Raw genomic sequence first — 27140 nt, 5'->3', positions numbered from 1 at the left:
CCGGAGGCACCCTCTGCCCCGGGAGCCCGGCGTCCATCCTGGGGAGACAAAACCTGAAACCGTGGCGCTGGCTGAGTGGCAGGTGGCGGCAGCTCTGTGCAAGGTGACATCACAGGCTGAAGGATCTCTGTGAATTCCAGGAACCAGCTCCCCTCCCTTGGAGGGCCCCCCCAACCCAGGGCCGTCATCCAGCTGCAGAAACCTGGGGACGCCTTCCCGTGGGAACTCCCCCCTCTGTGGAGGGCAGGCCCCCACCGATCGTGGCCACTGACATGAACCTCTGGTGCTGCCCACAAATTAGATGAACCGGTTTTACCTCGTTTTGTATGTAGTGAAGCTTTAAAGGGGGTATTCTTTGGAGCTGATCTGGGTTTAAGGAAAGGAGAAACAGCACCAGCCAAGCACATTCTTGCAGAACCCCTGCTTCCGGGAGAACAGAATCCACCTTCCTGGCTTCCGGGTGATGTTACCCATCGCGTGATGGGGGCTGGGCCCTTGGGAGTCTTTCTGCCCACAAGTCAACCCCGCCCAGCCCCACGCTTCATAGGGTCCATCTCCTCTAACTCAATGAAAGCACAAAATTTTGTTCAAAGCTGCTAGAAATTATAAATACCTTGGGAATCTTCTACCAGCGCCTACGTTGCGATGAGTACCTTTATCTTAAGTTGTCTGTCAGCATCCTCAAATTCGCATCTTCCCAGAGGCTGCAGCCCACCACGGTCACACCAGGGATGGGCCACCTCGCCACCTGGGGATCCCTGTGTCCGGCCAACAGGGAAACGGCCAGTCTTCCCAGAAAAAGTGAGAACGCGAGTGTTTCGAAGGATTTATTTGCTTTCTCCACATTGATCACAGCTATGGTTTTACATCAGTAGAGTCTGTTACTTACAAACAGAACACACAGGGAAACAAAACCACTCCTGTCTCCCCAAAGTTACACGGTGGGTGCTGGGCTTCCCACTAGCCAGGGGGCCCCTGAGGTCTCAACAGCCTGCACTCAAGTCCTGGTTCTAATTGTGGGAGACAACTCAAAGGTGAGTTACAGTTCCCCAGAGGAGACGGTGCTGCCTGAGTGTGCCCTGTGACTGCAAGGGGGGGTCACACGGAGATCAGGCCCCCCGCCCCCATTCCAGCCCCACGCCGACTCACTCGCAAACTGCTTCCTGGATCATCATTGCCGTGTTTAAGATACTTACGGAAGGATTCGTTTTTCAGGCAGGGAGGGCGGTGTTGTTTTATAGTGGACGGTAAGGTGCATGCTTACCTGTGGCGACACGGCTTCGTGCGGTGCCGAGTCAGATCTAGGGTCACGTGTGCTACCTGCTGTCACTTCAGCTCATCTTAAAACCGAGAGGCTCCTGGGGCATGCGGTGGGGGATGGAAAAATCGCTCTACACAGGACGACTGAGGACGTTTTTAAGTAAGAGCCGCACGTCTTATTAGGATGAACTTTATTTTTACATTGTTATACAATCCATTCATAAACTTAAAAAAAAAATACAAATACATGACTTCATTGTTGTCCCAGAAAAGATGTTGGGTGATGGTACCAGCTTGCTTCCTCTAAGGGTCTCCTGCTGAGATAACCTGTGAGCAAAACGCCCCACATGCATCCTGACAGTGAGAATGGAGGACATGCGGCCTGGTGACGCCCCGCCTCTGCCTCCTGTGCGGGCAGGCGGACCTTGGGGTGGGCTGGGGTCCTGAGAGAGCAGTCCCAGGCAAGCTGCCTGGGACCACCAGCCCATCAGGAACGTCTGCTTCCCCACGAGGTCGGGGCGGCCCGGCTCCAGCCTCCTCCACGGAACAGTGTGCCTTCTGGGGACACTCATCCCGTGATACGTTTGTCCCCGAAACGCTGATGAAACCTCACTGACTGGAACACACCAGCAGAAAGCTGGAAGCGCCCAGCCCTGTGGACCCAAGAGGTCGGAGGTGGGGGTTCCGAATGGCGCACAGAGAGAGGGTGCCCTGTGCCCCAGCTCCACCCCACTGGGCTCTGCCCCATCAGTGATGGCCCTTCGGAAAGGGCAGCCTGCTGCCAGCCAGCGCGCCTGCATCTTTTCTGGAACAACCTGGAGTTTACAGTTAGAGCCTACGATTGGTACAGACGGTGAAGAAAAGCCGACATATTTAATATGTTACCACTTTACTTCAACTATTTGTCAACAGGAACACTGAGAGTTTTGCAAGTACACGATACACAGTGTGGCCTCACGCGCCTGACGCCGGAGGACATGCAGTACATGTCGACTGAACCCAGTCACCCCGCCGCCCTTGGAACCGCAAGACAGGACGCCTTGGGGGCCAGGCTCTGCGGGCTGACCGGGAGTTCCGGGGTCCGCGGAACTGGGGAGCCTCTCCCACCCCCCAGCCCAGCCCGGACCGGAACAGACACGCGGTGCTTCCCATCTCTCTGAGCGATGCCCGAGGGAGGAGGACCACACGGATGGGAAGATAAAGGCGGGCAGGTTAAAGTCACACTTCTTTCAAAAAAGAAAAAAAAAAAGGCTCAACTCTAGATTGCTGTATTTGCTCTCTGTGGAGATTAACAAAGTGCTCGGTTTGCAGAATTGCTGGTTTGGAGACCTGGATGATGCGAGAAAGGGGTGGGGTGGGGTGGGGTGGGCAGAGCCCCGGCCGCAGCCAGGGTGGGCTCCCCGGGGCTGTCCCGCCGCAGTCTAGGGCCCCGCGCCGGTGCAGTCCCGCGCCAGCTTCGCCCTTCCTGCGGGGGCTCCCGCCCGGCAGGGCCCGGGGGCGGTCCTCCGGTCCGCGGCCTAGGAGCACAGCACGGGCGGCTGCAGTGGCTCGAAGGGCTGAAACTACAAAGGACGGCCGTGGGTGACTCCGGCCCCGAGGGGGCGGACGGGGCCCCCACACACGGAAGCGACAGAGCACAGCGGGAGAGCCGGGCGCGCCCCGGCGGGAGGCGGGGGCGGGCGCTCCTCGCCGGGCTCGGGCTGGCCGCGGAGACGTAACACGGGGGGCGCGAGCACACGGCCACACGGACTCACGATGGTCACGGCCACCACTCAAAACAAAACGGGAAACACACACACCGCCCTGCGTCGCTAAACGCCAAGAGCAGCAGCCTTCGGTTCTCCGGGCGTCTGCCTGCTGCGGCTGGAGACAGGATGAGGGGCTATGGTGCTGGGGAGACGAGCATGAGTTGGTCGCTTTCATGTGGGAGATGAACACCTCCCTGCCGGGGGTGGGGCGCCCGCGGAGGGCTCTGAATGAGTGTGCAGTAAACCGGATGCGTACGAAAGAAATATGGATCATGGAAATTCACAGTTATTGCAGCCGTTTAAAGTGTCTAAGAGTCTGGGTAACCAACAGTCCGGGACGACCAGTTCTGAACTAGTGCTCCCGAGTTGCTACGGTAGAGTTTACTGCATTTTTAAAATCTATTTGCTTACCTGAAATAACAGAGCAGTTATAATACTGATTACTTATGATAGTCATCTGTTAATAAAATAAGGATTTATACAAAGCAATTATCGGACTTTGAAAACACTTAGATGCTATGTTACTTGGCACGGTTAGTAGTGATCGCATAAAGATTTCAGCCAGTCCTGGGGGTGGGGCGTCTCTTCTTACGAAAATATGGAAGTATCTGAGTTTGTCCCTAGTGTTTAAATTTTTGGTCTAATCTCTCACACGTTTGTCTAAGGTTCTGTCTTCCTATCAGGTAAGTGGGGCTCCTTGTAAAGTCTCTATTGCTAATTCTGTGGACTGAAATGCTTGCCTTTCACACACAAACACTACCTATACAGTATATATATATATATATGTATGTATGTATTTATATATTTATATATTTATATTATATAAAGTTTACTTACGTATTTTCATCAACCATATCAGGTCTACTTAGCTTTTGCCCATTGTCAATAAAAGAGCAATAATGCAGCAAGTTTTGGGTTGTGTGTTTGGTTCTGCCTCTGGTCTTTTGTGTCATCTCTTCTTTTCCTAGGCTGGGTCATCACCCCCAGGTACAATGAGGGAGCAGAGAGCTGGGAGCTGGGTGGGGATCGGGGCCGGGACTCGGTTCAACGTCTACCCGGCCGGCGGCACCGTTTCCGGGCTGGTGGTGGCCAAGGCCCACCTCTTGGGCCGAGGGGCGCCCCTGCCAACTCAAACCGGGGGCTGTGTTCCCTGTGACTCGAGCCCCGGGGCTCGGGGGCTCCGTCCAGGCCGGGGGGCAGAGGGGAGGTACAAACAGAAGGTGCCCTGGGTCTGGTCTGGGGCTGCGGCCCCTGGGCGCGCCTGTGTGGTGTGCACGTGTTCCGGGGGGGTCCGGGACCTCCACCCAGGCTGTCTACACAATTGTGCTGATGCCGCTGGGCTTGGCTTTGCTGCTGGTGGGGGGCGGCGGGGCGGGCGGCTGCCCGTGGTGGTGCGCCGCGTGGCCCATGTGGCCTGCGGGTAGTGGCGGGTGGCCGTGCGCATGGGCCCCGTATGCGGGGTGCCCCCCGTGGGGGCCGTGGTGGTACTGGTGTGCGTGCTGAATGTGCTGTGGGGGGTGGTGGTGGTGGTGGTGGTGGTAGGGGGGCGGGTTCTGCTGCAGGTGGCAGTACTGGCCGTGGTGCCCATGCATTGGGCCCGCAAGGGGGCCCTCCACAGGCCCCTGGGGGTGGCCGGTCACAGGGTGCGGCGGGGGCGGGGCTGGGGGCAGGTGGGCCTGGGGAGGGGGCTTCCCTCTCTTACTCCCAAACAGGGAGCCCAGGAGGGAGGAGGAGTTGGGCATGGCCTGGTGTGGGCGAGATGGGCAGTCTCGTGTTGATGTAGCTCTCCGGCGCATGTGAGGACTGCTAATGATGGACCCCTAAAAAGGAAATTCATAGAAACCAAAATTAAAAGAGCTTAGCGCACTTACGGCAGAATGATTTAAAAAAAAAAAAAAATGTTAAAAAGTCTCCCCCAGTGACTGCTAAGCCTTAGTTCAACGTGCTGGCCGCAGAGGTCAGGCCGCGCGAGGCTGGACTCGGGGGCCACCTCCCGACACTGCCGTGCAGGTCAGCTGGGGAGGTGGCGGCCCAGGAGTGGGCCTTGGGGGAGAGACACGTGGGGGTAACGCAGCCCTGCTGAGCACCCTGCCTGGGGGGTGGCCCGCGCCTACAGATCAGAACCGTGTGTCTGCGGGTGTCTGTGAGCGGCGTGTGCGGGGCGGGGCGGGGCGGAGAGGGGCTCGCTTCCGCCCACACCCTGCTCTGAGCTCTCCTGGGTCCTCAGTGTCCGAGGGCGTGTGCTCTGCCTGGGGCGGGGGAGGGGTGCTGAGGGCCGCAGGAGGGGCTGGGGGAGCTTCCCCCTTCGGGTGGGCACCGCCTAGGCGTCTCACTGCGGCTACCTAACTACCTCACGCCAACCAAACACGGGAAGAGAGGAGACAGAGAGGCCTGCAAGCTGAGCGGAGATGAGAACAGGAATGTCGAGATGGCTGGAGGATGAATGGAACCTCATGAAATCCACACTGAACTCCTCTCTCTCCCGGCTCTCCGCCCCCGAGCTGGCTGAGCAATTCCGAGGCGCCCTGACTGCAGACACACAGCAATCGAACCTCCAGGAAGGAGAAGCGATGGGGATGGCCGAGCGTGGAAGTCCGAGAGGGCGGGGCCGACAGCGAGGGGACGGGGCCGTGCCTCCCGCCCGGGGGCGGGGCCGCGGGGAGTGCGGGGAGCCGGGGTGTTAACCATGCTCAGGGCCGCGGGGCGCCGGTTAAGCGGAGACTAAACCGTGACATACAGACCCGGACCCGCCCCCACCGTTCCAGCCCCCACAAGCGGTGAGGGGCGCGGGCGCGTCTAGGCGGGCAGCATGCACGTGCCAGGCAGGCGGGGTGGATCTGGCCTCTGTGGAGGAGGGAAGGAGGAGCAAAAAAAAAAAAAAAAAAAAGAAAAAAAAAAGACAAGAGGCAAAAACTGAGGACGGGAGGCGACACACGACAGCCAGCCGGACGGGCTCCTACTTACTTCCACATTGCTCTCTAGCGATCCCGCACTGCTGCGACGCCCTCGCTTCCCTGCCCAGAACATGCAATACCAGAGGTTAGACGCGACACGGCCTGCGCTGCCACCCACGGCCCGGCGGAGCCGGGGGCAGGGCGCTGACGACTTAAAAAGACAACGGGGTTCTTAAAAAGCAAAAAAAAAAAAGAAAAAAAAAGGAAAGAAAAAAAAAATCTTTTCCAACCAGCCCAACTTTATCCCCATCTCGTGGACCAGAAGCCTGTGGGGTGGGTGCCGGGGAGGGTGGGGCGGGAACCCTCAGCTCCTCCAGTAGCTGAAACGAGCCAAGCGTGGTCCTGCACTGCCCTTCGGTGGATTTCACGGACGTATGTCACACATACGCACACACGCGCACGCACGCTGCTGCCTGCAGGGCGAGGGGACTCTCAGGAGATGAGCTCCAGGTCCCCTCTCCCTGGGGCCGTGTTTGCTTTGTGCAGTGTCTGGCCGGGGGCATGGACGGCCCACAGACCAGCTCTCCCCGCTGTGGGCACCAGCCCCCTGGGAGGCCACACGCCTTCCGGGCCACGAGCCCTCACTGACAATGCCTCTGAGTGCCCCGCACATTGCGCGGGGCAGGCATGCGATCTGCGTTGGCTGTGCCCGAGGAGGCTGAGTCTTCCTCTTGGTTCTGGAGGCCCAGAGCCCGACCCCCCTCCACGGCGCCCTCCAGACGACTTCTCCGGGGGTTCCGGCAGGACACCGAGGCTGTTGGGGACGATGGTGCCACAGCTTGAGGGCTCGGCCGGGTCCAGCCTCCAGCCAGCTCTTGGGAGCAGAGAAGGGACTCCAGACGTTCCGGCTTCCACAAGTCCCGCAGCACGGGACAGGTGCCCTCTGTCCACACCAGGAGGAGATGGAAGCTCTGGCCGATGGACTGAGCGACTTCGTTCCCACGGCGAGCGGTTTACACCACGTCCACCTGTCCATGTGAGGTGGGAGACCTTGGCCGTGCTGCCTCCGAGCTGGACCAGCCCAGGTGCCCGGGAGACGGAAGGGGCGGCCTTGTGCCATGGTGTGGCCCACGCCCCAACCTGCGTTGGGTGGACAGGGTGTGTCTGGACCCTTTGGGTTGAAACGGTGGCAGATGCACGTGCCCGCAACAGCAGGCTGAGGGGGGTATCCAGGGCCTGGGTCTTCACCTGCTGACCCCCAAACTTGAGTCCAGCTGGGAGCCTGGAGTCCCCTGAAGGTGGTGCCGTGTCCTGGCACCAGAGCCCACGGGACCAGGCCACACAGTGGATGCGGTGCTGAGGACCACGGACAACTGCGCGGACGCAGCCCTCGTCCCCAGCTGAAGGTGACCTGTCCCTCCTCATCTTTCAGCAGGTGTGAGACGAGGGGCGACCTCCCCTTCCTGCTTTGTCTCAACACAGCAGCACAGGGGCATGGGGCGGAAACAGAGTCCCCAGCCGCCAGAGGGGGGCCCTGCAGAGAGAGGGGTGGCCCCCCCTGGCACCCTGCTGACTCTCCACCTCGGTGTCCTGCTCTGCCCTCTGCCAGCCTGCTTCTCCCACCAGGACTGGGCCAGGCCCAGGCTTGGTGTGGGGGCGTCAAAGGCTGCCCCCTGGAGCTAAACAGAACCCCTCCTGCCCAGCGTGGGCCAAGACTCAGGAGGGCTCTTACTCAGACGTCCAGGAGGGAATCTGAGTTTCTTAGAACTCATCCCTTGGACTTTGCAGGTCAACAGGAGCTGCGGGATGTCCCTGCGCGTGTCTGCACTCCAGTCCTGGGCACGCCCGTGGGCACCTGCCCTCTGGGGGCCACATGCAGGTGTGTGCACATGCACACCCCGTCTACTGATGGAGGGAGACGGGCCGGGACAGCGCAGCCGTGGGGCCCCCATCTTGGAACCCTGCCCGAGCCTCAGGGAGTGCCCCATCCTAGCCGGCGCCTCTTGAAAGCCAGAGCAGGCCTGGTCAGCCTGGCCACGGCCAACTCCGAAGCCGCATCTGGATGGACAGCTGGCGTGGCTCTTCACAGCCTGCTGGCTTCTCAGGGTGGGCCAGCAGGCCAGCAGGGCCCCGCCCCAGGTTTCAGGCTGCGGTCCTCTCAATGGTGAGGGTGGCAACAGTTGGCATGCTGGGCCAGGCCCCCCACCAACACTTTGCGGGCAGTGACGCTCACAGACCCTGGGGGCAGCGCTCGTCCCCACTGCAGCTGGGGAACGGAGGCCCAGAGGGGTGACTCGGCCTAGAGTTGGAGCCAAAGTCCCCAAATCGGCCTGGTGCGTGGGCCCAGCGAGGCTCTGCCTGGAGGCCCTTGGGATCCTTGATTGTGGGCTGGCACAGCTCTGGCGCTCCTGGAATGAGCAGGGGCCCCGGCGGAGGCGGTAGGGAGACCACATGGATGGAAACTGGACGCGGCCTCGCAGCTCCGCAGGAGCTGGGTTGGGGCCGCGCCCTCCTCTGGCTCTTGGCAAGCCGGCTGCCTGGGTCCTTCTGGGCAGTCAAACCACGCCTGCCTCCCGGGCCCCCGAGGTCCACTGCAGTCTGAGGCCCCGTCCCTGGGGTCCTGGCTCTTGGACGGCTGGGTGGTCACAGGTCTGGGGCAGCCGCTCTGGGAGCAAGGACGAGCCCGTCGCTGGGCGTCACTGGCCCTCCACCTGGGCCATCCCCTGCAAGTCCCTCTTGGCCGGGCACGCAGGCGGGGACATCACTGCCTCGAAGCGATTCTCCCTGACCCCGTCCAGCAAAGGGTGCACGCCTGTGGCCTCTTCCAGGAGGTGGCTGACGCTGGCCTGTCTTTCTGTGGAGGTCGTGGGGGGGCCTGTCCCAGGCGGCGACTGAAACACCCGCCGAACCTCACCTCCCACCATCAAGAGCAGGCGTCATCTTCCTGGGGACCCTCTTCAGCGTAGGGTCCAAGGACTCTGGCCCCCTGCAGTCCTTCTTGGCTGAGAATCCCCGACAGAAACCAGCCAGAGCTCAGAGCTTGGCCCCTCACACAGTCACGTGCCGGGCACACGGCTCCGTCTACAGAGAGCGGATGCCTGACTGTCAGCAGCCGGAGTAACTGGCCAGTTGCGCTGAGGCCGCTCCTACCCAGGGGGGCTGGACGGGGCCCCTAGAGGCCCGAGGCGGCCCCACTGCACAAACCCAAACACGGGCCCCGGGCCCCAGCCTGCAGGGCCCCAGAGCAATTTGGTTACGTCTAGCTGGGTGTCACGAGCCACGGGAAAACAGTGGTTCTCAACCATGGCCACGCTGCCAGCCAGACTCTGCCCTCTCCCTGCCGAGGGCACCCGGCAATCTGGAGGGAGGTTCCCGATTGTTGTGACTGGGATGCTTTTGGCATCTAGTGGGCAGAGGCGTCCTGCACAGAGCAACCCCACGGCAGGGATGGTCCGGCCCAAGAAGTCAGCAGAGCCGGGTTGAGAAGCCCTGCTTGACTCTCACGCTGGCCATGCACTTCGCATTTTCATGATGGAAAGAAAATAAAAAAATGATGAGACAGAAGCAAAGGAAAAAAATCCAACTCAAAAATAAAGAAAAAAGGGGAAAACTTCTGAGAAACGAACATGCTGAAGGGACGAAGCGCTGCTGGGTGTGGGCGGGTAGGGATGGGATGCGGCCTCGAGCAGCCCTCTCTGGGGGTCCAGAGTTGGCCACGCAGTGATGCTTGAGGCCGCTGGGCTGGGCTGGGCAAGCGCCTGGTGGGAGAGGAGCCGCTGGGCCCTGGGGAACGGGGAGGAGGCTGATCTCACCCCAGGAGGGTCTCCCCACAGCAAACCTGGGTCATATCGGGCTCCCGGGACCAGGGTGCAAGTCGAGGGTCCCAGGAGCCTACAGCATTGGGATGGCCACATGTCCACGTGCCTGGCTGCCTCCGCTCCACGCTGAGCCAGCCTCTTCCGGGGAGGAGCTGCCTGGCCAGACGCGCCTCGTGCCTATGGCCTCCCTGACAGCACTGGCAGGCAAAGCAGGCTGGGGCAGCAGGCTCCCCGCCCCCGCCACCGCCCGGCGCCCCCTGATGCTCCAGGCACAGCCCCCACCCCAGGAGACCCGGGCGGCTTGCAGGTTACGAGGCTGGCGGCAAACCACACACGCACAGAAACGAGGACACAACACTGAAAGACGCTCCTGCCAAGGCTTTCTCCCCTGTCGCCTCTGGGCTGGACGGAGGCCCGGAGTTCCTAGGAAAGGGACCTCTGCCGGGAGAGCAGGCCCCGGGACCGTGGGCAACGACGGGGCCCCGGACACGGCGCAGCGGGCATGGCCCCCCTGCCCTCGTCAGTGTGAGGCACGGGCACAGGCAGCGCAGAGCGACGGGGCCTGGCTCTCCCTGTGCGAGAGCCAGGCTCAGGAAACAGAAGGGCAAATAAAAAGCAGGGGAGACAGGGTACCCGCCCAGCTGTCCTGCCTGTGACCGTTCCCTGGGGCCTCCGGGGGACACCCTCCCTGCCTGCTCAGATGCTGTGGTGGCTTGGGGGCGGCCACCCAGACCAGCTCAGTCCGAGCCCCTCCGCCACGGTGCCCCCCACCCCCCTGGCCGATGTGCTGCGCACGGCGGAGCCCCCCATGTGTGCTGGGCAGGGGGTGGTGTGGCCCGGCTCTTACCCGCTTCCGAGAGGTCGCGCAGGGAGCTGCTGAGGGCGCTGCGCTTGAGCCCCTCACCTCCGGCGTAGCTGTCGTCCAGGCAGGCCCGGCTTAGCGTCCCGCCGCCCGGCTCCTTCTTGAGGCTGGGGCACTGGGACATGCTGGGCCGCACGACGCCCTTCTGCTTCTCCAGCTCCGCTGCGACAGAGCACCGGCAGTGAGCAGCAGGGCCCTGGCCCAGGGCAGGTGGGGGTGGCGGCGGGGCCGGGCAACCCCCAGGAGGGCGACGCTGAGCAACGGGGGTCTGGGGGGAGGGGTGTGCTCTGGGCGGCACAGGCCGAGCCGCCACCTCCAGGCTTGCGGGGAGATGGAGGGGCGAGGTCATCTGCGGAGGAACTGGAGTGATGTCCCCCCACCCCTGGCGACCGAGGGAGACCCCGCAGGGAGGCTGCAGAGGCCAGAGCACCGAGGCCTGCAGGGAGCTCAGCGACTTGGGGGGAGACTGAATTCCCAGGTCTAGAGTGGAGCCAGGGTAGCCCGGCCTGGCCGTGGATGGAGGCTGGGGAGCGGGGGCCGTTCCTGCGTCCCCTGGAACGTGAACACTGCAGGAACGAGGCTCAGAGCCGAGCGGTGGCGGGGGTGGGCATCGCCAGCTTTCAGGGGAGCCGGGGATGGCCTCAGCCCTGAGTCCACCCAGTGCTCGGGCCCAGAGGACACCAATGCCGGCCACGCTCCGGTGCAGAGAGCTCAGCTCCAGGGCTCCGGACACGGAGGGGCGGGGGGACCAGAAACGCCGCGGCCTCCTCGGGGCCCATGATGTGGTTCCCCGGGCAGGACAGGTTCTCACCTGGAGACCCCTGCCCACCCCCGCAACCCCCCCACTCCCGTGCTCCTCCTGTGGTCTGGGTGGCGGGGGGAGGGGTGGTCGGTGGGCGCTGTCTGGGCACGTGGCTGTGGGAAGCCAGAGGGGCTGAGGCTCCCGAGTCACGGTGGCACCCTGGCATCTGCCCACAGTCTCGGCCGCAGATGGGAGGCAGTGCCCGCGCCACCCGCCGCCCGCCCCACCCGGCAGCCACGACCTTGACCTACTCTCTATCCTGTGCTTCTCCATCTCCTGCACCGCCGCAGACGGGAGGCAGTGCCCACCCCCACGGTGGCCACAACCTTGACCTACCCTCTATCCTGTGCTTCTCCATCTCCTGCACCTCCGCGATGGACTCCCGCAGGTCGTCGGTGAACTTCTTGCGGTCTTGAGGGTTTGGAGCATTGAAATTGATCAGCACTTTGATGTCGGCCCCTGGGACGGCGGACGTGAGCCGGATGCCGTTGGGGTAGTCTGCAGGGGAAGCGAGAGCACGGGCCTGTGTGCAGGCTCCCTGCCTCCCCTCGGGCCTGGCGTTTCATGGGGCTCCCCAGACGCGCCCCCCCCACGGGGAGGACGGGCCCCACGGTGCAGGCTGCGGGGACCACCAGATAGCCCCCGGGCTCCCAACCGGGATCCACACTGCTCCGTGTTCAAGCCGGGCTCAGATCTGGCTGAGTGGAGGCAGGGCCCAGCCCTGGTCCTCCCCACTGGACGGGCCTGCAGCCTGGACCCTGAACGTCAGGGTCCTCGGTCACTCTGCTTGGGGCATGAGGCTGGCCAGGTGCTGAGTCTGGGAGGAGACGGAGGCCATGTTCCCACTCACCAGTCTGGTCACCTCGAGGGACCCTGCTCTCTCCTGCCTGGCCTCTGTGCCTACCCCGCCCAGCTCCCTCAGGGGACACTGTGGGTGCCCCACGGCCAACAGCATCGCCCACTCCTTCCTGCCCGGGGCCGCCTCCAAGCTCTCGGGGCTGTGGGGTCCTGGCGCCCCCTCTCTCGTCAGTGGGAATCAAGCACCCATCACCCGGCATGCGACAGTTCTCGGCCCAGAGGACAATCCCATCACAGCTCAGACCTGCTTCAGGGCCGCGAGCTCGAACGCTTAGAGGCCTGAGCAGGTTTCCTAAAATCGGGAAGTGGGCCAGGGGAGACTGAGCAGCTTGGAGAGCCTGTCCACCGCGTGAGGACACGGGCCTTATGCACCCAAACATAGCTTTCAGGAGAAGCCAAGGACAGCTGAGCCCTGCGTGACGATCTCAGAACCAGTTCAATAAAACAGAAAACAAAGTTCAAGCTGAGTCTAACGTGAGTTGAGTGGGCTGGGACTGACCAGGAGCTGCCTGTGTGAGACCCGGGTGCCTGAGGTGACCCTCCACCTGAGGACCTCGTCTAGTCGGGCTGTTCCCAGGGGGTCCCTGCCATCCCCACCCCTTCCCTGGGGGGCCTGCTGGACACAACAGAGCACGGGGCACCAGGCTCTCTGGGGGAAAGCAAGGCGGGGGCAGCCTTCCAGCCTGGGGGCGTGCGATGGCCCAAGATGTCAAACAGCCGGGCCACACGGCCACCAAGGCCAGAGCGTGTGGACCCGGGGCCCTGATGGGAACCTCGGCAGCCCCTCAGGCACGACCCTCGCCTGACTGGTAAAACCCACACATCACCAGGGCCATTTTATTGGATGTCTTTCAACCCACTCCAGTACTCTTGCCTAGAGAATCCCATGGACGGAGAAGCCTGGTGGGCTACAGTCCATGGGGTTGCAAAGAGTCGGACACGACTGAGCGACTTCACTTTCACTTTCTTTCACTTTCACTCTGCCCTAGATGTAAACATCTTATCCCCTGCAAGAAGTTAACGGCAAAAGTCAACGTGAGCAGCCCCACGTCTGATGATATGAAATGCTCCCTGGTTACTCTGAGCCTGCAACCGGCCCTCTGTTGATAAAAGAGGGAACCCAAACGCCGGGCGCTGGGACCCACTTACACTGGTTTTCGAAGAGCAGGACCTGCATGCCGTACAGGGAGAAGGACTGCCGGAAGCTGTACGTCACTGAGTTCTTCTTCTTCTGGAAGATCTTGGTGACCTGGGGGCAGGCAGACACAGAGGCTGAGCCCCAGGCCCGCACTGTGGGGACACCCCGGGGAATCGGTTCTCGCAGCCCCCGGGGCTGTGTTCTCCTGTGTGAGGACCCCTACCCCTACCCCTCCGCCCCGCAGCTCTGAGGCCAGCAGGCTCCCAGGGCAGCGAAGGGCCAGTAGGAGGGACACTCATGCCCGCAGGCCCCACGCAAGCCCAGCAAAACCCGCTGACGGATGAGTCGAACAGCGGAGGACACCAGGCCCAGAGGTCTGCAGCAACTTGCTCAAGGTCAGGGGCTCTTAAAGGACTGGAAGCTGCATGTCTGGACTCCAGGCTCGGGGGCCTGAGCAGAGCGGCTGTTCCTTCATCGGGCGGGGACAGGGGCTGGGGGTCCCGGGGAAGAAGGCGGCTGCAGGACCATCTTCACCCCCAGGCTGCCTGTTTTGGGGGCAAGAGCTCAACGTCCTCTTGGGGAGCCCCTCTCTGCCGCGTCCAGCCCTCCAGTCCTGGGGCTGAGACTCAGGCCAACGGGGTGGCACCACACCCGCCTGCCCCAGCTCAGGGAGCCGCGAGGCCTCTGCTGGCAGTGTCAGGAAGAGGCTCCCCAGAGGCTGAGGGGCTGGGACAGGAGCTGCGGAGGCCGAGCGCTCCATCCTGGAGGAGGCGGCCCAAGGCGCCCAGGGTCTGCGCACCCAGCCCCGCGCCCATGGGCCCACGTACCACCAGGAGGTCATTGAACAGGAAGATTTCGCGCTGGTGCAGCCCAAGCTTCTGGGGCTTGTTTGGGTCTGGAACCTCGAAGAGTCGGCAGTAGCAGACGAGCCGGCGGTGCGGCAGCGACAGCACCTGGGTGGAGGGGCCACGTCAGCCTGCACCCCGGCCGGGGCCGCCCGCCGCCCGCCGCCCGCCCGCGGGCCCTGCTCCAGGGAGACTGCCTTCCCGGCGCCGAGAGCAGGGTGTGGGGCCCAGGTGCCCAGGGGAGCCTCCGAAGAACCTGTCACGTGCAGCCTGAGCCCCCCAGACCCCGGGCCCTCCGTCCTGAAGGATCTCAGCCCCGGCGTCCGAGTCTGGGGAGCCGTGTGGGGGCCCAAGCCAGCGGTCGCCACCCCAAGGGGGTGATCCCTGCCCTCCGCATGCACAGCTCTCCAGGGCTGAGCTCGGCTTGCCGCAGGGAAACGGGAGGCGAACGCGGGCCCAGCCTGACGCCATCAGGGGCGGGAGACAGGACGGCAGAGCATGGGGCCGGGGGGAGGCTGGGGGGTCCGGGTCACATGAGTGACAGGGGTCCTGGGCCCTGACCTGGCGGCCAGCGGAAGGGACTGGGGAGGCAGACCCGGGCCAGGTGGGCAGGGGGAGGGCGGGAGGCCTCAATGCCACCCAAGACCATCAGTTCAGGCACAGGGTCTCGGGGCCTGGGGACAAGCTCGACCAGGCCCAGACGAGATGCACGGAGACCATCTGCTTTGGGCCTGACAGCACAGCCCTCCCCGCAGGGCCGCCGAGATCCGAGGTGGGGAGAATTGTGACAAGCAAACTTCTCATCGCTACGGAGAGTGACTCATGCAGCCAGAGTGGTGGGTCTGGGGGGCCAGGGGCTGGTGGCTTGCGGGGACCATGGAAGGGGAAGTGGAGGGCACTCACACAGCCGAGCCCGTGGTGCAGGGATCCGATCTAGGGTGAAAACAGTGAACAAACGACAAGAGAGGTTAATGCCCCACACACGCTCCGGGCCTGGTGGAGACCCCGCGGACAGCCCTCCCGTGGCACCTGCCCGGCGCCCCTAGCGGGCTCAAGGGGAGCCCAGGGCACCAGGGAGCCACTGCACAGTCCCGGCCACTTGCTCAAGCAAGGCCTCAGGCTCTTTTCGGAGGGACCCAGAAGAAAGCCACTTGGACGGCCCTAAAGGTGATGTAATTCACCAGTCCTGACCAGAGGAACCAGGCTCCAGAGGCATCAGGGACTGGTCTGGGGTCGCAGGGCTGGGGGGCTCCTGGGTGCCCGGGTGGTGCTGCCCCCCGTGGCGGGCACAGAGACCACCTACCGGCTTCTTGCCCACGATGAGCTTCTCCACCTTCTGCACCTGCGACACGTGGTCCTCGTTGGTCTTCAGCTCCCGCTTCCGGATCCGCTCATAGATCCCGACGAGCATCTCGCGGGGGATGTCCTCCCCGTCATCCACGCCTGGGAGGGGACAGCGGCCGGCTCACCCCGAGGCACCGCATCTGGCCCACAGCTGCTGGACGGGTCCCGCCCATGACGGAACCCTAGCTCCAGCGCCAGGCCAGCTCTGCCCCCTCTTAGCGAGGGGGGGCCTTCCAGCCACGCTCGGGCGGCTCTGTGAACACTGCCTCGCTCGATCCCGGCCGCAGCGCTGGGGGGCGGGCCCACGTCCTCATCTGGCCCCTTGTCAGCCTGACACCGAGCCTCTCTGAGCCAGGAGCCCTCCCCCAGGACACAGGGCCCCCAGAGCGCAGACCTCACAGGGACAAGGGCAGCTCTGTCTCCTCCCTCTTGGACAGCTCAGTGGGTCTGAGCGGCTGCTGTCCCATTTCTGGGACTCGAACCCTGGTCGCTCTGATGACACTCTCATGCCTTTTCTGCTACACGGCCCTGGAAGCGGTGCCAGAAAAACCCAGCCCAGCTCAGGAGAGACGCGAGCCCCAGGCCTCGGTCCGTAGGCTCCTGGGGTGGCGTGCGGCAGTGGGATGGCTCGGCCCTCTGGGGGGCTGCTCGGACCCGCCTGTCCCCTGCCTGATGCCACGCGCCTCAGGTGCACGGAGTGCCTTCGAGGGTCTGGCCCCTGGGGCGCGACACACATCTCGGTTCTGCCTCCAGATTGCAGGAGAAGGGAATGAACCCGTGTGCCTGGTGGGGGACTGTCCGAGCAGTCCTTGTGGGGACGCCAGGGCAGTGAGGACTGTGTGTCCGCAGAATCAAGGTGAGCAGACGCAGCAAAGGCCCTTAGGTTTATGGCTGGGCCTCAACCCAAGAGCGAGGTGCCAAGTGGAAGGGGGGAAGCCAACTGCGCATGTCCGTCTCTTGGGGAAGCTCTGGAGGCACAGCGGGACTCAGTGCCAACACACGACCTCTGGGGCTGGGAGGGGCCCCGCGGCGGACCTTCTGCCCTTCCTGGGTCTTTTCGGACAGTTTCTAGTTCATAGCAAAATTAAGCGGAAAGCACATCCCAGCTCCCCCACAGTCAGCAGCCCCACCAGAGCGGTGTGTTTGGTACAACTGGAGAAACCTACTCGGACGTGCCCCAGTCGCCAGAGGCCACAGGTCACACGCGCGTTCCCGCGTGGCGGTGTCCATCCTGTGGGTCTGGACAAGCGTGCAGTGACTCGTGTTCACTGTGACACCACCACACAGAGACTTTCCCCCGCCCTGAACACCCTCTGCACCCCTGCCGCCCCCCGCCCACCACCGGAGCCCTGTCTCCGCAGCCTCGCCCCCGCAGGACGTGGCGCGGCTGGAGCCGGACCGCGTGCAGGCTTTGCAGAAGCACCGCTTTCTCTTGGCAGTGTTCACTTAAGGGTCCTCTGCATCTTTTCCAGACTCGGCAGTTCATTTTTTGCAGCTCTGAGTAACAGTCCACGGTCTGGACAGACCAGGGCTCGTGCACCTACTGAAGGGCAGCTTGGGGCTTCCTGGTTTGGGTAACTGTGAATCGTGGGTTTCTGTGCAGAGGGGAGTTTCCGACTCATTCAGGTAAATTCCAAGCAGGGTGACTGCTGGGTCACATGACTCTCTGGCTTCTAAACCATGTGACGATAGGACCCACGCAAAATATAAACATAAGGAACTTTCCTGGTGGTGCAGTGGATAAGAATCCATCTGCTCATGTAGGAGACACAGGTTCGATCCCTAGTCCTGGAAGATGCCATGTGCTGCTGAGCAGTGAAGCCCGTGCACCCCAACTACTGAGTCCACGCTCTAGAGCCCGTGAGCCGCAGCTATGGAGGCCCATGTGCCTACAGCCCGTGAGCGGCCACAAGCGAGGCCACCACGATGAGGAGCCTGTGCACTGCAGCCAGAGCACGCCCACGCAGAGCAGCAAAGACCCAGCACAGCCAGAACTGAAACGCGTGAAAAAGTACACCCGTGTACACACACACACACTTACAAAAAGAAATTCAAAGACAAATATCAGTAAAAGCAAAACACCGCTTGCCAGGTGTCCAGGCTCCCCTCCTGCCTCTCCCTGGACTCCCAGAGCCACTGGCTGCTGGTCCTGCTGGGCAGCTGAGTGATTCCAGAGAAAAGGCATGTCCAGTGTGTGTGCTGGGGTGGGGGCACCCTCCCCTAAGACGAATAAGCTGGGCGTGCACTTCATGCAGAAGCGCTGGCCTGGCCTTGGAAGTCCTGCCTCCTCCGACTCTCACTTGCTGCGTGACCTTGGGTGGGCCCCGCCTCCTCTGAACCTTTGAAGCTCAAGGAAGGTGGGGCAGAAACACTGGGGTCCCTGGCTTGAAGACAAGAGGTCATCAGTGGGAACGGCCCAGGCTCCCGAGACAGAGCCAAGCAGCTTGCTCTCCTGGTTCTGGGGTGCTCGGCTCCCACCCTGGGAACTAGGGAGACACAGCCACTCCTTGCCGTCGTCCTGGGATGGCGGAGCAAACAGGTGCACGAAGCGCGAGGTCACGGATGTGAGGGTGGCAGGCTGGCAGGTGTGTGTCCCGGCAGCCCTGTCTTCCTCGAGCCTCCGCCCTCTGGGCTCATTTCACACACAGCAGAGGCCCCAGTCCCATGGCTGAGGCGCTAAACCAGAGGAGGAACCGGAGCCCCTGAAGCTCCTGGGTCACCAGCAGCACGCAGCTCACAGCCAGCTTTCCCATGGGCAACAGGGCCACAGGGCCGCCGTGGAGGCCAGACCGGAGGCTGGGGAGGGGCATGCTCAGAGGCCCTGGGAGCACCTGGCCTGCGGTCCCTCCGCCCTCTGGCCCTGCAATGGGCCTGGGCCCAAACCCTGCGGTCGTTCTGAGACCAGGCCTCACATCGCCCTCGGGATGGGCCACCCCCACCCTGCGCTGGCGAGGCCGGGGCGGCTCACCGCGGAGGTTCTTGACGAAGTCCTCCAGCTTCATCTTGCGCTCGGGCTTGACGTTGGGGCTGTACATGTCGGTGTTGAGCAGGATGATGGCGAAGGCCAGGATGAAGATGGTGTCGGGGTTCCGGAACTGCCGCACCACCCCGGGGTTGCAGATACAGTACCGCTGGCTGGGGCGGGGCGGGGCGGGGGGGACTTCAGCCAGGGCAGGAGGCCAGCCCACCCCTCGCCCCCCAGCGGTCCCAAACACCCGAGGCTGGTCACTCGTCTCAGAGCCTCTGTGTCTGCATCGGGTACATGGCGAGGACTCCCACCTAGCAGAGCTGGCCCTGACCATCTGCCCGTCTGCTTGCCATGGGAGTCAAGTCCCCCCTGCCCCCCAGCTGGATGGCAGCTGCTCGGGTCCCCTCGGAGTGCTGGCTGCTGGGAGGCTGTGCCCTAAAGGCATGGTGTGCCCTCTGCCCTGCCAGAGTGGGGATGGACCCGCCCCAGGGCCCGCAGGTGACAGAAGCCTAGGGCCGCAGTTTAGAGGGCGGCCCTCCTGGTGTGCCCAATGCCCCGCCGGAGTCGGGATGGACCCGCCCCAGGGCCCGCAGGTGACAGGAGCCTAGGGCTGCAGTTCAGCGGGCGGCCCACCTCTGGCTGGTTTCAGCCCCCTGCTTCTGCGGCACCTTTGCTGTGGCAGCTGAACTAACAGCCTCACTACACACGGCCTCCAATACGCCCCCACCTTCCCAAAGCCCCCTCCACTGGCGCCCTTGTGGAGGGCTGGGTGGTTGGGGCAGGGATGGAGAAGAGGAACCATGGGGAGTACGGCAACTTGAGCTCGCAGGCTGCAGCCATCAGAGCTTAGACAACGTGGGCTTCAATTTTCTCTTCCCTGTCAAGAGCTGCCCCTTCCAGGGGGCCCTCCTGGATGGAAGTGTCTGAATGCTCCCCTCCCAGGGCCTGGGGTCTCTTCTTCTGCGCCCCACCGCCCATGCAGAGACCAGGGGGCTGGGCCTCCCACACCCAGCAGGGGCCCGGAACCCCTACACGGCAGTGTGCACCGTCCCAGCATGCAGGAGGGCTGCAGGGACAGCTAGCCTCGATCACAGGCTCTCTGGGGTGCCAGGCGCTGGGCTAAACGCGCCCACACATCCCGAGTGGTTTGCCTGCCCAACACCCCAGGTAGGCGCCGTCATCGTCCCCCTCTGCTGGAGAGGACTGAAGCACAGAGAGGTTAAGTAACCAGCACAAGGTCACACAGCCGGTGTGGGGCGTGTGTGTCAGAACCAGGCTCTCTGTGTCTCTGAGAGTCTGCCCTGCAACGATGCTGACGGATTCGGGAGCCAGCATCCGAGGCCCCGGCTCCAGCACTGGGCCGCATGGTGCCTGGCACCCAGAAGGGGCCCCCTGCCCCTGAAGGGGGATTCTGCCCTCGGGGCCCCGGCCTCTGAGTGGGGCCCCTTCCCCGCCGGCCCGGCCCGTACCTGAAGGCCTCGATCAGCCGCTCCACCTTCTGCGCCTCTCCCTGCACCCGGATGTGTGCCTGGAACTTCCTCAGGGCCTCGTCCAGCTCCATGGTGGAGAAGTCCATCTCATCCACCACGCAGCTGGAATGAGAGCCCGAGGCCGGTCAGCGACCCTGCCCCCTCCCGCCGGGGGCCAAGGGCTCGGAGCAGGGAGGCCCGGAGGGAGGCTCTCCTAGGCATTTCCGAGGGGTGTCCAGAGGGGCGGTGCCGTTTCCACCCGCTGACCCGCAAGGAGGGCAGAGCTGGGGAGGCCGCGGAGGGCAGGGGACTCTGGCCACGGCCCTGCCCCAGCCTGACTGGGACCTGAGTAGAGAAGCTGGGTCTGCACCAGGGACCTTCGAGCGACCACCCAGGGGGGCTGCAGAGGTCCCGGTGTCCACTCCCAGGGACCCCGTCCACTGGGGTGATGCTCCGAGCACTCTCAGCCATCAGGGCAAGGGGCAGGTGGGGCCCCACGGGGAAGTCTGCTGACCAGTATTCGAGGAGGATGCCCCGGGGGGCAGGGGAGGGGGTCTCGCTACTTCCTGAGGCCGCCGCTATTTTCTGATCTAAGGAGAACAATGCCCGGATTTCCTACGGACCAGCAGCGGCTTGGAGGAGTGGGGGTGGGGGGTGGGCTAAGGGCCGGCTGCAGGCCAAGAGCTGGGCTGGACGGTTGTCTTGGGCCCCGCTCACGGGGTAGCTAATCAGCTCTCTTTGGACAGGCCCTCCCTGGTTTCAAAGGGGAGGGGCAACAACCACACTATGGTGGGGGGCAGTGGAGCAGAGGGGCTGTGGGGGGAGCAGCCGGGGGCACAGGCTGCCTCTCCAGGGTGTCGGCGTGTCACCGAGTGCAAAGCTGTGTGTGTGCTTTGACCCTGTGCCTGGCCCACCAGCTGGGTCATCCACCCTGTGCAGAGCCTGGGTGGGCACTGTGCCCACGGCAGGCCTGGAGCCATGCCCCAGGTCCCGGCCAAGGACACCCGCTCTGAGCCATCTACTGCTGGCTCTGGCTTCTCGTGTGTGGAGGGGGCTATGGACCCCCAACACCCCCTGAGGGTGAAGTGGGGACAGGGCCTGTAACAGCGCCCACCCAGCAACCACGGGCCCCAGACACGGAGCCGTTTCTCTTAGGACAGTAGGGGAGGGCGGCGGGGGGCGATGCAGGCACGTGTAGGCAAGCCTTCTCAAAGCTGCCAGCAGTTCCCAGGGGCCAGAAACCCCTTATTCTGCAGGGTCTGGGGCCGCCAGCCTGGTGGACCATCAGTCCATCTCCCAGCAGGAGAGGGAGGAAGACAGGGCCCGAGCTTGGCCGGCTGCCGGCGCTGCACCCAGGACGGCAGCACGGAGGCCACGGGACCAGGGCTAGGGCCGGCCCTGCTGGACGGGGTTGGAGGTGCCAGGGGTCTGCGTGCGTCTGGGGAGACGTGGTGGGACCCCCGCCCCACTGGAGGTGCGCGGGGCCGCGTGCGTCAGGGGAGAGGCAGGCCACTCACTCGAGCACGTCGCGGTTGAACTGCTTCTGCCGGTTGCCCAGGAACTCTCCGATCATCTGCCGGCTCAGGCCTTTGCGCTGCAGCAGGAAGTGGGCCACCCCCACCGGTGTGTCAGGCACGAAGCCGCGCTCAATGAGGTACTGGACGCCCTTCTCGGGCTTCCTGCCGGACGAGAGACAGGCACAGCTGGGCGCGTCCGCCCCTGCCCCCCTCCGCCTCCATGGCACTTGGTCCTGTCCCAGCCTGAGTCCACAACCTGGGGCACCAAGGACTGTCCAGACCCCGCGCCCAGCCTGGGCCAGCGAGGGGCTCACACAGCAGCCCCACCCAGCACGCGTTGGCCACCCGAGGACAGGCTGGATGGCTGGCACCCCGAGGACCCCACGCCAGCTCAGCCCCCACACCGCCCCCGCTGCCCAGGCGCCTGACCTGAGCCACGTGGCCTCCCAGGGCCAAGACCACCCTTGTGGGACGGGTGTGTTAACACGGGCGGCGCCTGGAATGCGGTGCACAGCAGGTGAGCACCTGAGGGATTACGACAAACCTCCACGACACCAGAGGACACAGAGGCCCAGAGCCGGCACACCCGCTGCGGCCGGGGACCCAGGCAGTGAACCAGCAGGCCGCTCCCTCGGACCAGACCTCAGGGCCTGGTGCCAGCTTGACTGACCTCACGGGAAGGTGCCCGTGATCAGAAGAAATAGGGAGGGAGAGCAGGAGCCTTGGACGGGCCTGGGGCCCGAGGGGCGCTCTGGGGCGTGGCGGTCAGAGCCGGGGCTCCCTGCGGCCGCGTGCTGACAGCAGGCCCTGCTCACTCCGTGTTTCTACGTGTGGACCGGCCTCCGGCTGCGAGGGGACCCCGCTATCTGTACCCCGGGTGGCCACACACCCCAGCCTCGCGCCCGAGCTTGGCAGGGAGCGACCCACTGGGTCCTGGCGCAGAAGGGGTGGCCCAGGGTCCCCGTTTCCGCCCGGCCACGGGTGCTGATGTGTGGACAGGTGACACCGTCTCCCTGTGGGCGAGGCCGCACCCTCGACAGCGTGCTCTGCAGCTGCGGGCCCGTCCTGGGACCGGCCGCTGAGCCCCTGCACTGGGCCCAGCGGGCAGCTGCACGGACTGTGGTCACCGGCAATCTGAACTAAAACAGCCCCTGAGGCCCGGCCTCACCTCTGCCCCTCGACTTGTAAAGGGCTGAGGCCCCCCAATCACAAGGGCTGCAGTGAAAAGTCCTCCAGGGGTTTCCACAGTCTTAACGAGCTGATTCCACAATCCGTGTGGAAGAGTAACTGCCAACAAGAGCCAAGACCGCTGTTTAAAAGGACAAAAGAGGGGTTTCTGCCCTAAGAAAGCATGTAAAACCCAAAGCCTGATGTGGGCACAGGAAAAAACAGAGCCCCCGACCACGAGCGTGGAGGGAGCTCCACGAGGATCTTTGATCCTGTTTACAGACGCGGCCAGGCCCCCAGCACAGGGCCGGCCTGCACAAGGTGTTCCGTGAGCATCTGCCAAGGAAGCGGCAGGATCCCAGCACAGACCCCGCTCACGGAGGAGTCACACGGGACTTCAGGTCAACAGAGAAAGGACAGACGACTCAATAAACTGTCTGCAAATGACCAGCTAACTTCTGCCGAATAATAAGAGCTCCACTCCTTACTGGGTACCCCTCTCCAAACCAAACATCAGCCAAACACACCAAAGGATAGAAAGCAAAACCACGACAGTCCTGAGAACATATTTTGAACCAACGTGATGACCTGGGGTGGAGTCTCTTAAAACATAAAAAAACAAAGCAGCACCCAAAGGGAACGCTGATAAACCAACCGTGTATACAGACGGACGGGGATCATCCTGTGCATGCCTGAAGCTAGGTTATGCATCAACCACGTCTCAATAAGAAAAATGTAAAAAAGAACTGCTAACTTCTGTTAAACGAGCAAAGTATAAACAAAGTTAAAAGATGTGTACTTAAAAACCACTGAACTAGACACTTGACAAGGACAGATCTTATAGTGCGTTGATTCCACTTCAAAAGTTTAACAAACGGGCAGCCAGTGAAAGGAAGACATTTCTGTAATTCCAAAGAGTCAGCATCCACCACATATAAAGAGCCACTAGGAAATCAAACCAACCTGGACAGTATATCAAAAAGCAGAGACGTTACTTTGCCAATAAAGGTCCATCTAGTCAAAGCTATGGTTTTTCCAGTGGTCATGTATGGATGTGAGATTTGGACTGTGAAGAAAGCTGAGCGCCAAAGAATTGATGCTTCTGAACTGTGGTGTTGGAGAAGACTCTGGAGAGTCCCTTGGACTGCAAGGAGATCCAACCAGTCCATTCTAAAGGAGATCAGTCCTGGGTTTTCATTGGAAGGACTGATGCTGAAACTGAAATTCCAATTCTTTGGATACCTGATGCAAAGAGCTGACTCATTTGAAAAGACTCTGATGCTGGGAAAGATTGAAGGGGAGAGAAGGGGACAACAGAGGATGAGACGGTTGGATGACATCATGGACTCAATGGACATGAGTTTGAGTAAACTTTGGGAGTTGGTGATGGACAGGGAGGCCTGGCGTGCTGCAGTCCGTGGGGTTGCAAAGAGTCGGACATGACTGAGCAACTGAACTAAACTGAAATGAATTAAGGAAATCAAAAAGAGAAATAACAGAAAAATAGGCAAAAAATAAGAACAGGCATTCTGTAGAAGGAAAAACCAAAATGGCCAAAAGACACAAATACAGATGCTCCACCTAAGCAGCAGGCAGGCAAATCCAAAGTGAAACAAGAGACACTATCTCTACGTTTGGACTAGGGTGGGAGACAAGGCTGAGTGCCGTCCAGGATGTGGGGAAACGGGTCCCCATGTCCAGCTGCAGGCTCTACTTCAACGAACAGCCACTGGACGTCCCTGGGTCTGGCCACCAGCAGCAAACCACGTGGCAGCGTCAGAACAGGACAGTGTGCGTGGCCCACGTCCAGGGGATGTCCGCAGGGGCCAGGGGGACGGCAGGGAGGAACGGGCCGGACTCTGTGTGCCCGGCACTCTCTGAGCTCCTTCCACACGGGCTCATCTCCAGCTCACACCCCGTGAGTCACACGGACGAGGCCGCTGTGGGGGTCGCACCCACGGGGCACACACAGAGAGGAAGTGTGAGGACCAGAGTCACGCACGCAGACATGCGAAGGGAGGCTGGTGCGTGGCCCACGGTAGAGGGCCGGCAGCGCCAGGAAGAGTCCAGAGACCAAGGTGCTTGGTCCAGGCAGGCAGCTCTTCTGGCCCCCACCTATCCGCCCGGCTGGGACTTCTGGGTCAGGACACGACGCTTGCCGGGGATGAGGGGAGCTCGGGGGCCCCCAGGTCCCCCCAGCCTCCCCCAGGAGGGTCCGAGACGCCTCGGGACTGGCGGGGCCCAGAGCAGGCAGGTGGGCTCCCGGGACAGAGTGCAGGACGGCCTCCCTGCTCACGCAGTGTTCCGGCCGCAGCCTGGGGGCAGACAGAGTCTCGAGGGCTCCCTGGGTGCCCATGATGGCTCTGGGATGTGTGGTCCTCAGCCGATCGAGGGCCAGGGACGCCCCCCTCAGGGGCCCGGGTGTGACCCCATGGTTCCCCACAGCCACCCTTCAGGACAGGCCTCTGCGCGTGCCCCAGCTGGGCAGGGGGTAACCCCCAAGTACCCCCACTGCCGTCTGGAAGAGGAAGCCGGGGGCTCACAGTGGACGTGGGTCAGCAGCCACCGGGCAGGCTGGCCACATCTCCTCCACGTCCTCCCCGCCCCCCCAGAGGAGCCAGCAGAAGGCCGGCGTCTAGCGACACGAAATCCAGAGAGAGGACCGAGGTTTCGCAGCCAGAGCCACCAGCGTCCCCTCCGAGGGAGGGCTATTTTCAGCCGCGCTAAGAATAGTCTGTGTTAAACACCAGTCTCCCGCCCTCGCCCTGCTCTGCCCGGAGCCCCGCACCGTGGCCACGCCGCAGACCCAGTGAACACGCCCTGCAGGGCGTCGGGCCTGCCTGGGTCCTCCTCCCTGACCAGCCCACGTGGACGCAGACCCGGCCCTGCTCAGAGAGCCCCGCGGCCCACCACCCGGGGCCCGACGGCCCCGGCCCCGCCGCGCCGGGCACGCACTTGTTGAAGAGGTTGAGGCCGATGCGGTAGTGCCGCTTGCGGATGGCGTCGTTGCTGAAGGCGGGCGAGTCCCAGCTGTTGCGGGCCTCCTTGTGGTAGGTCTGCCTGCTGAGCGCCTGCTCGCGCAGGCTGTCGCGGGACGAGGACCCGGAGCTGCAGGTGACGGTGTCGTTGGAGTTGGACGTGCTGTTGACACTGTCATTGTCGCCGTCCGAGTAGTCCGACTCGGACTTGCTCTGCCGGTTGGCCGAGCCGTTGATGGCCAGGTGGGCGTCCAGGGGCCGCGGCGGCCGGGCCCGCGGCTCCGGCTCCTCCCGGGGGAGGCCCCTGGGGGGCCCGTGGGGGCCGTGCGTGGGGCTGCCCTGCGGCCCGCCCGGGCCGCGCGCGTAGGCGCTCTGCCTGCTGAGCGAGCTGCGGTCAGAGCTGTCGCTGGGCGGCTCGATGGTCAGCAGCGGCAGGTGCTCCACGCGCGCCCGCGGCTCCAGCGACGGCGTGCTCCGGCAGCTGGTGTCCGTGTCCCCCTTGTCGTCCTTGTGGGCCAGCGCCCAGTAGTCCTGGGCGGCGGCTCCGGCCCGCAGCCGCAGGTCCGACGCGCCGCTGGACGGCCGGCACCCGGCCTGCGCCGCGGGCAGCGGCGGCGACAGCTCGTCCTCGTCGATGTACAGGGTGACGTCGCTGTACGAGGCGGTCATCTCGTCCAGCCGGCGCTGCTCAGCCGTGCCGTGCAGGCCCGACGAGGGCTCGGCGGCGGGTGCGGGCGCCCCCTCCACGGCGTGCAGGCTGCGGCAGTTCAGCGCGTCGTCGATGGACTCGGCCAGCGACTTCACCTGCCGCGAGAAGGCGTCCTCCAGCTCCGTGATGGCGTCGGCAAAGTCGCCGGCGGGCGCAGGGGCCTGCAGGGCGGGCGGGGGCGGCGGGCCCAGGTCCCCGCACTCAGCCGGCCCCAGGGAGCCCAGCGGGGAGTCCCCGTCGGTCACCGAGACCTGCTTGCCCTCGAAGAAGGAGCTGTGCGCCTTCTCGGGCCCCTCGAAGGACAGCTGCACCCGCATGTTGGACAGCACGATGCGGCGGGACAGGCGCTTCTCAGACATGGAGCTGCGCAGCCGCTCGAAGTTCTTGTTCATCTGGTACTGGCGGAAGGCTGTCTGGATGGTGCGGGCCGCATGACGGGTCACGAGGCGGCCCCCATACTTCCGTTCTAGCATCTCCACCTGCGGGGGACGGAGAGGAGCGTGAGGATGGCCCGGCCTGGCCCGGAGGGCAGACCGTGCCCACAGGGCTCCCAGACCCAGGAACCGGCCGGGCGCCATGCCCACACGCTCCTAGACCCAGGAACCCGCTGGGGGCCATGCCCACAGGGCTCCTAGACACAGGAACCGGCCGGGGGCCGTGCCCACAGGCTCCTAGACCCAGGAACCCACCGGGCGCCGTGCCCACAGGCTCCTAGACCCAGGGACCCGCCGGGGGCCGTGCCCACAGGCTCCTAGACCCAGGG

The 27140-nt window shown here is 63.5% G+C and overlaps 1 protein-coding gene across 9 annotated transcripts in view; it reads right to left on the bottom strand.

Annotated features, from left to right (window-relative positions):
• Window positions 1–1434: 1434 nt before the first annotated feature.
• Window positions 1435–27140, bottom strand: part of IQSEC1 (IQ motif and Sec7 domain ArfGEF 1) — a 143856-nt gene continuing 118150 nt past the window's right edge. For 6 of the 9 annotated variants that reach the window (XM_045163976.1, XM_025272447.3, XM_025272450.3 and 3 more), the window contains exons 3-14: window positions 25646–26856; window positions 21524–21685; window positions 20007–20129; window positions 18538–18704; window positions 15529–15668; window positions 15129–15158; window positions 14208–14333; window positions 13392–13491; window positions 11721–11882; window positions 10568–10744; window positions 5973–6022; window positions 3288–4828 (exon numbers count right to left, since the gene is read on the bottom strand). In XM_045163976.1, coding sequence (XP_045019911.1) covers window positions 4322–4828; window positions 5973–6022; window positions 10568–10744; window positions 11721–11882; window positions 13392–13491; window positions 14208–14333; window positions 15129–15158; window positions 15529–15668; window positions 18538–18704; window positions 20007–20129; window positions 21524–21685; window positions 25646–26856 — 2955 coding nt within the window. In that variant the 3' untranslated portion in view covers window positions 3288–4321. Of the gene's footprint in view, window positions 2823–3287; window positions 4829–5972; window positions 6023–10567; window positions 10745–11720; window positions 11883–13391; window positions 13492–14207; window positions 14334–15128; window positions 15159–15528; window positions 15669–18537; window positions 18705–20006; window positions 20130–21523; window positions 21686–25645; window positions 26857–27140 lie in introns of those variants that run through there. The other 3 variants (XM_025272451.3, XM_025272449.3, XM_025272453.3) reach the window with 3 other exon arrangements.

The sequence above is a fragment of the Bubalus bubalis genome, chromosome 21, assembly GCF_019923935.1.
Source record: "Bubalus bubalis isolate 160015118507 breed Murrah chromosome 21, NDDB_SH_1, whole genome shotgun sequence".
NCBI classification, from domain to species: domain Eukaryota; kingdom Metazoa; phylum Chordata; class Mammalia; order Artiodactyla; family Bovidae; genus Bubalus; species Bubalus bubalis.
This window is presented reverse-complemented; position numbering and strand designations above follow the sequence as displayed.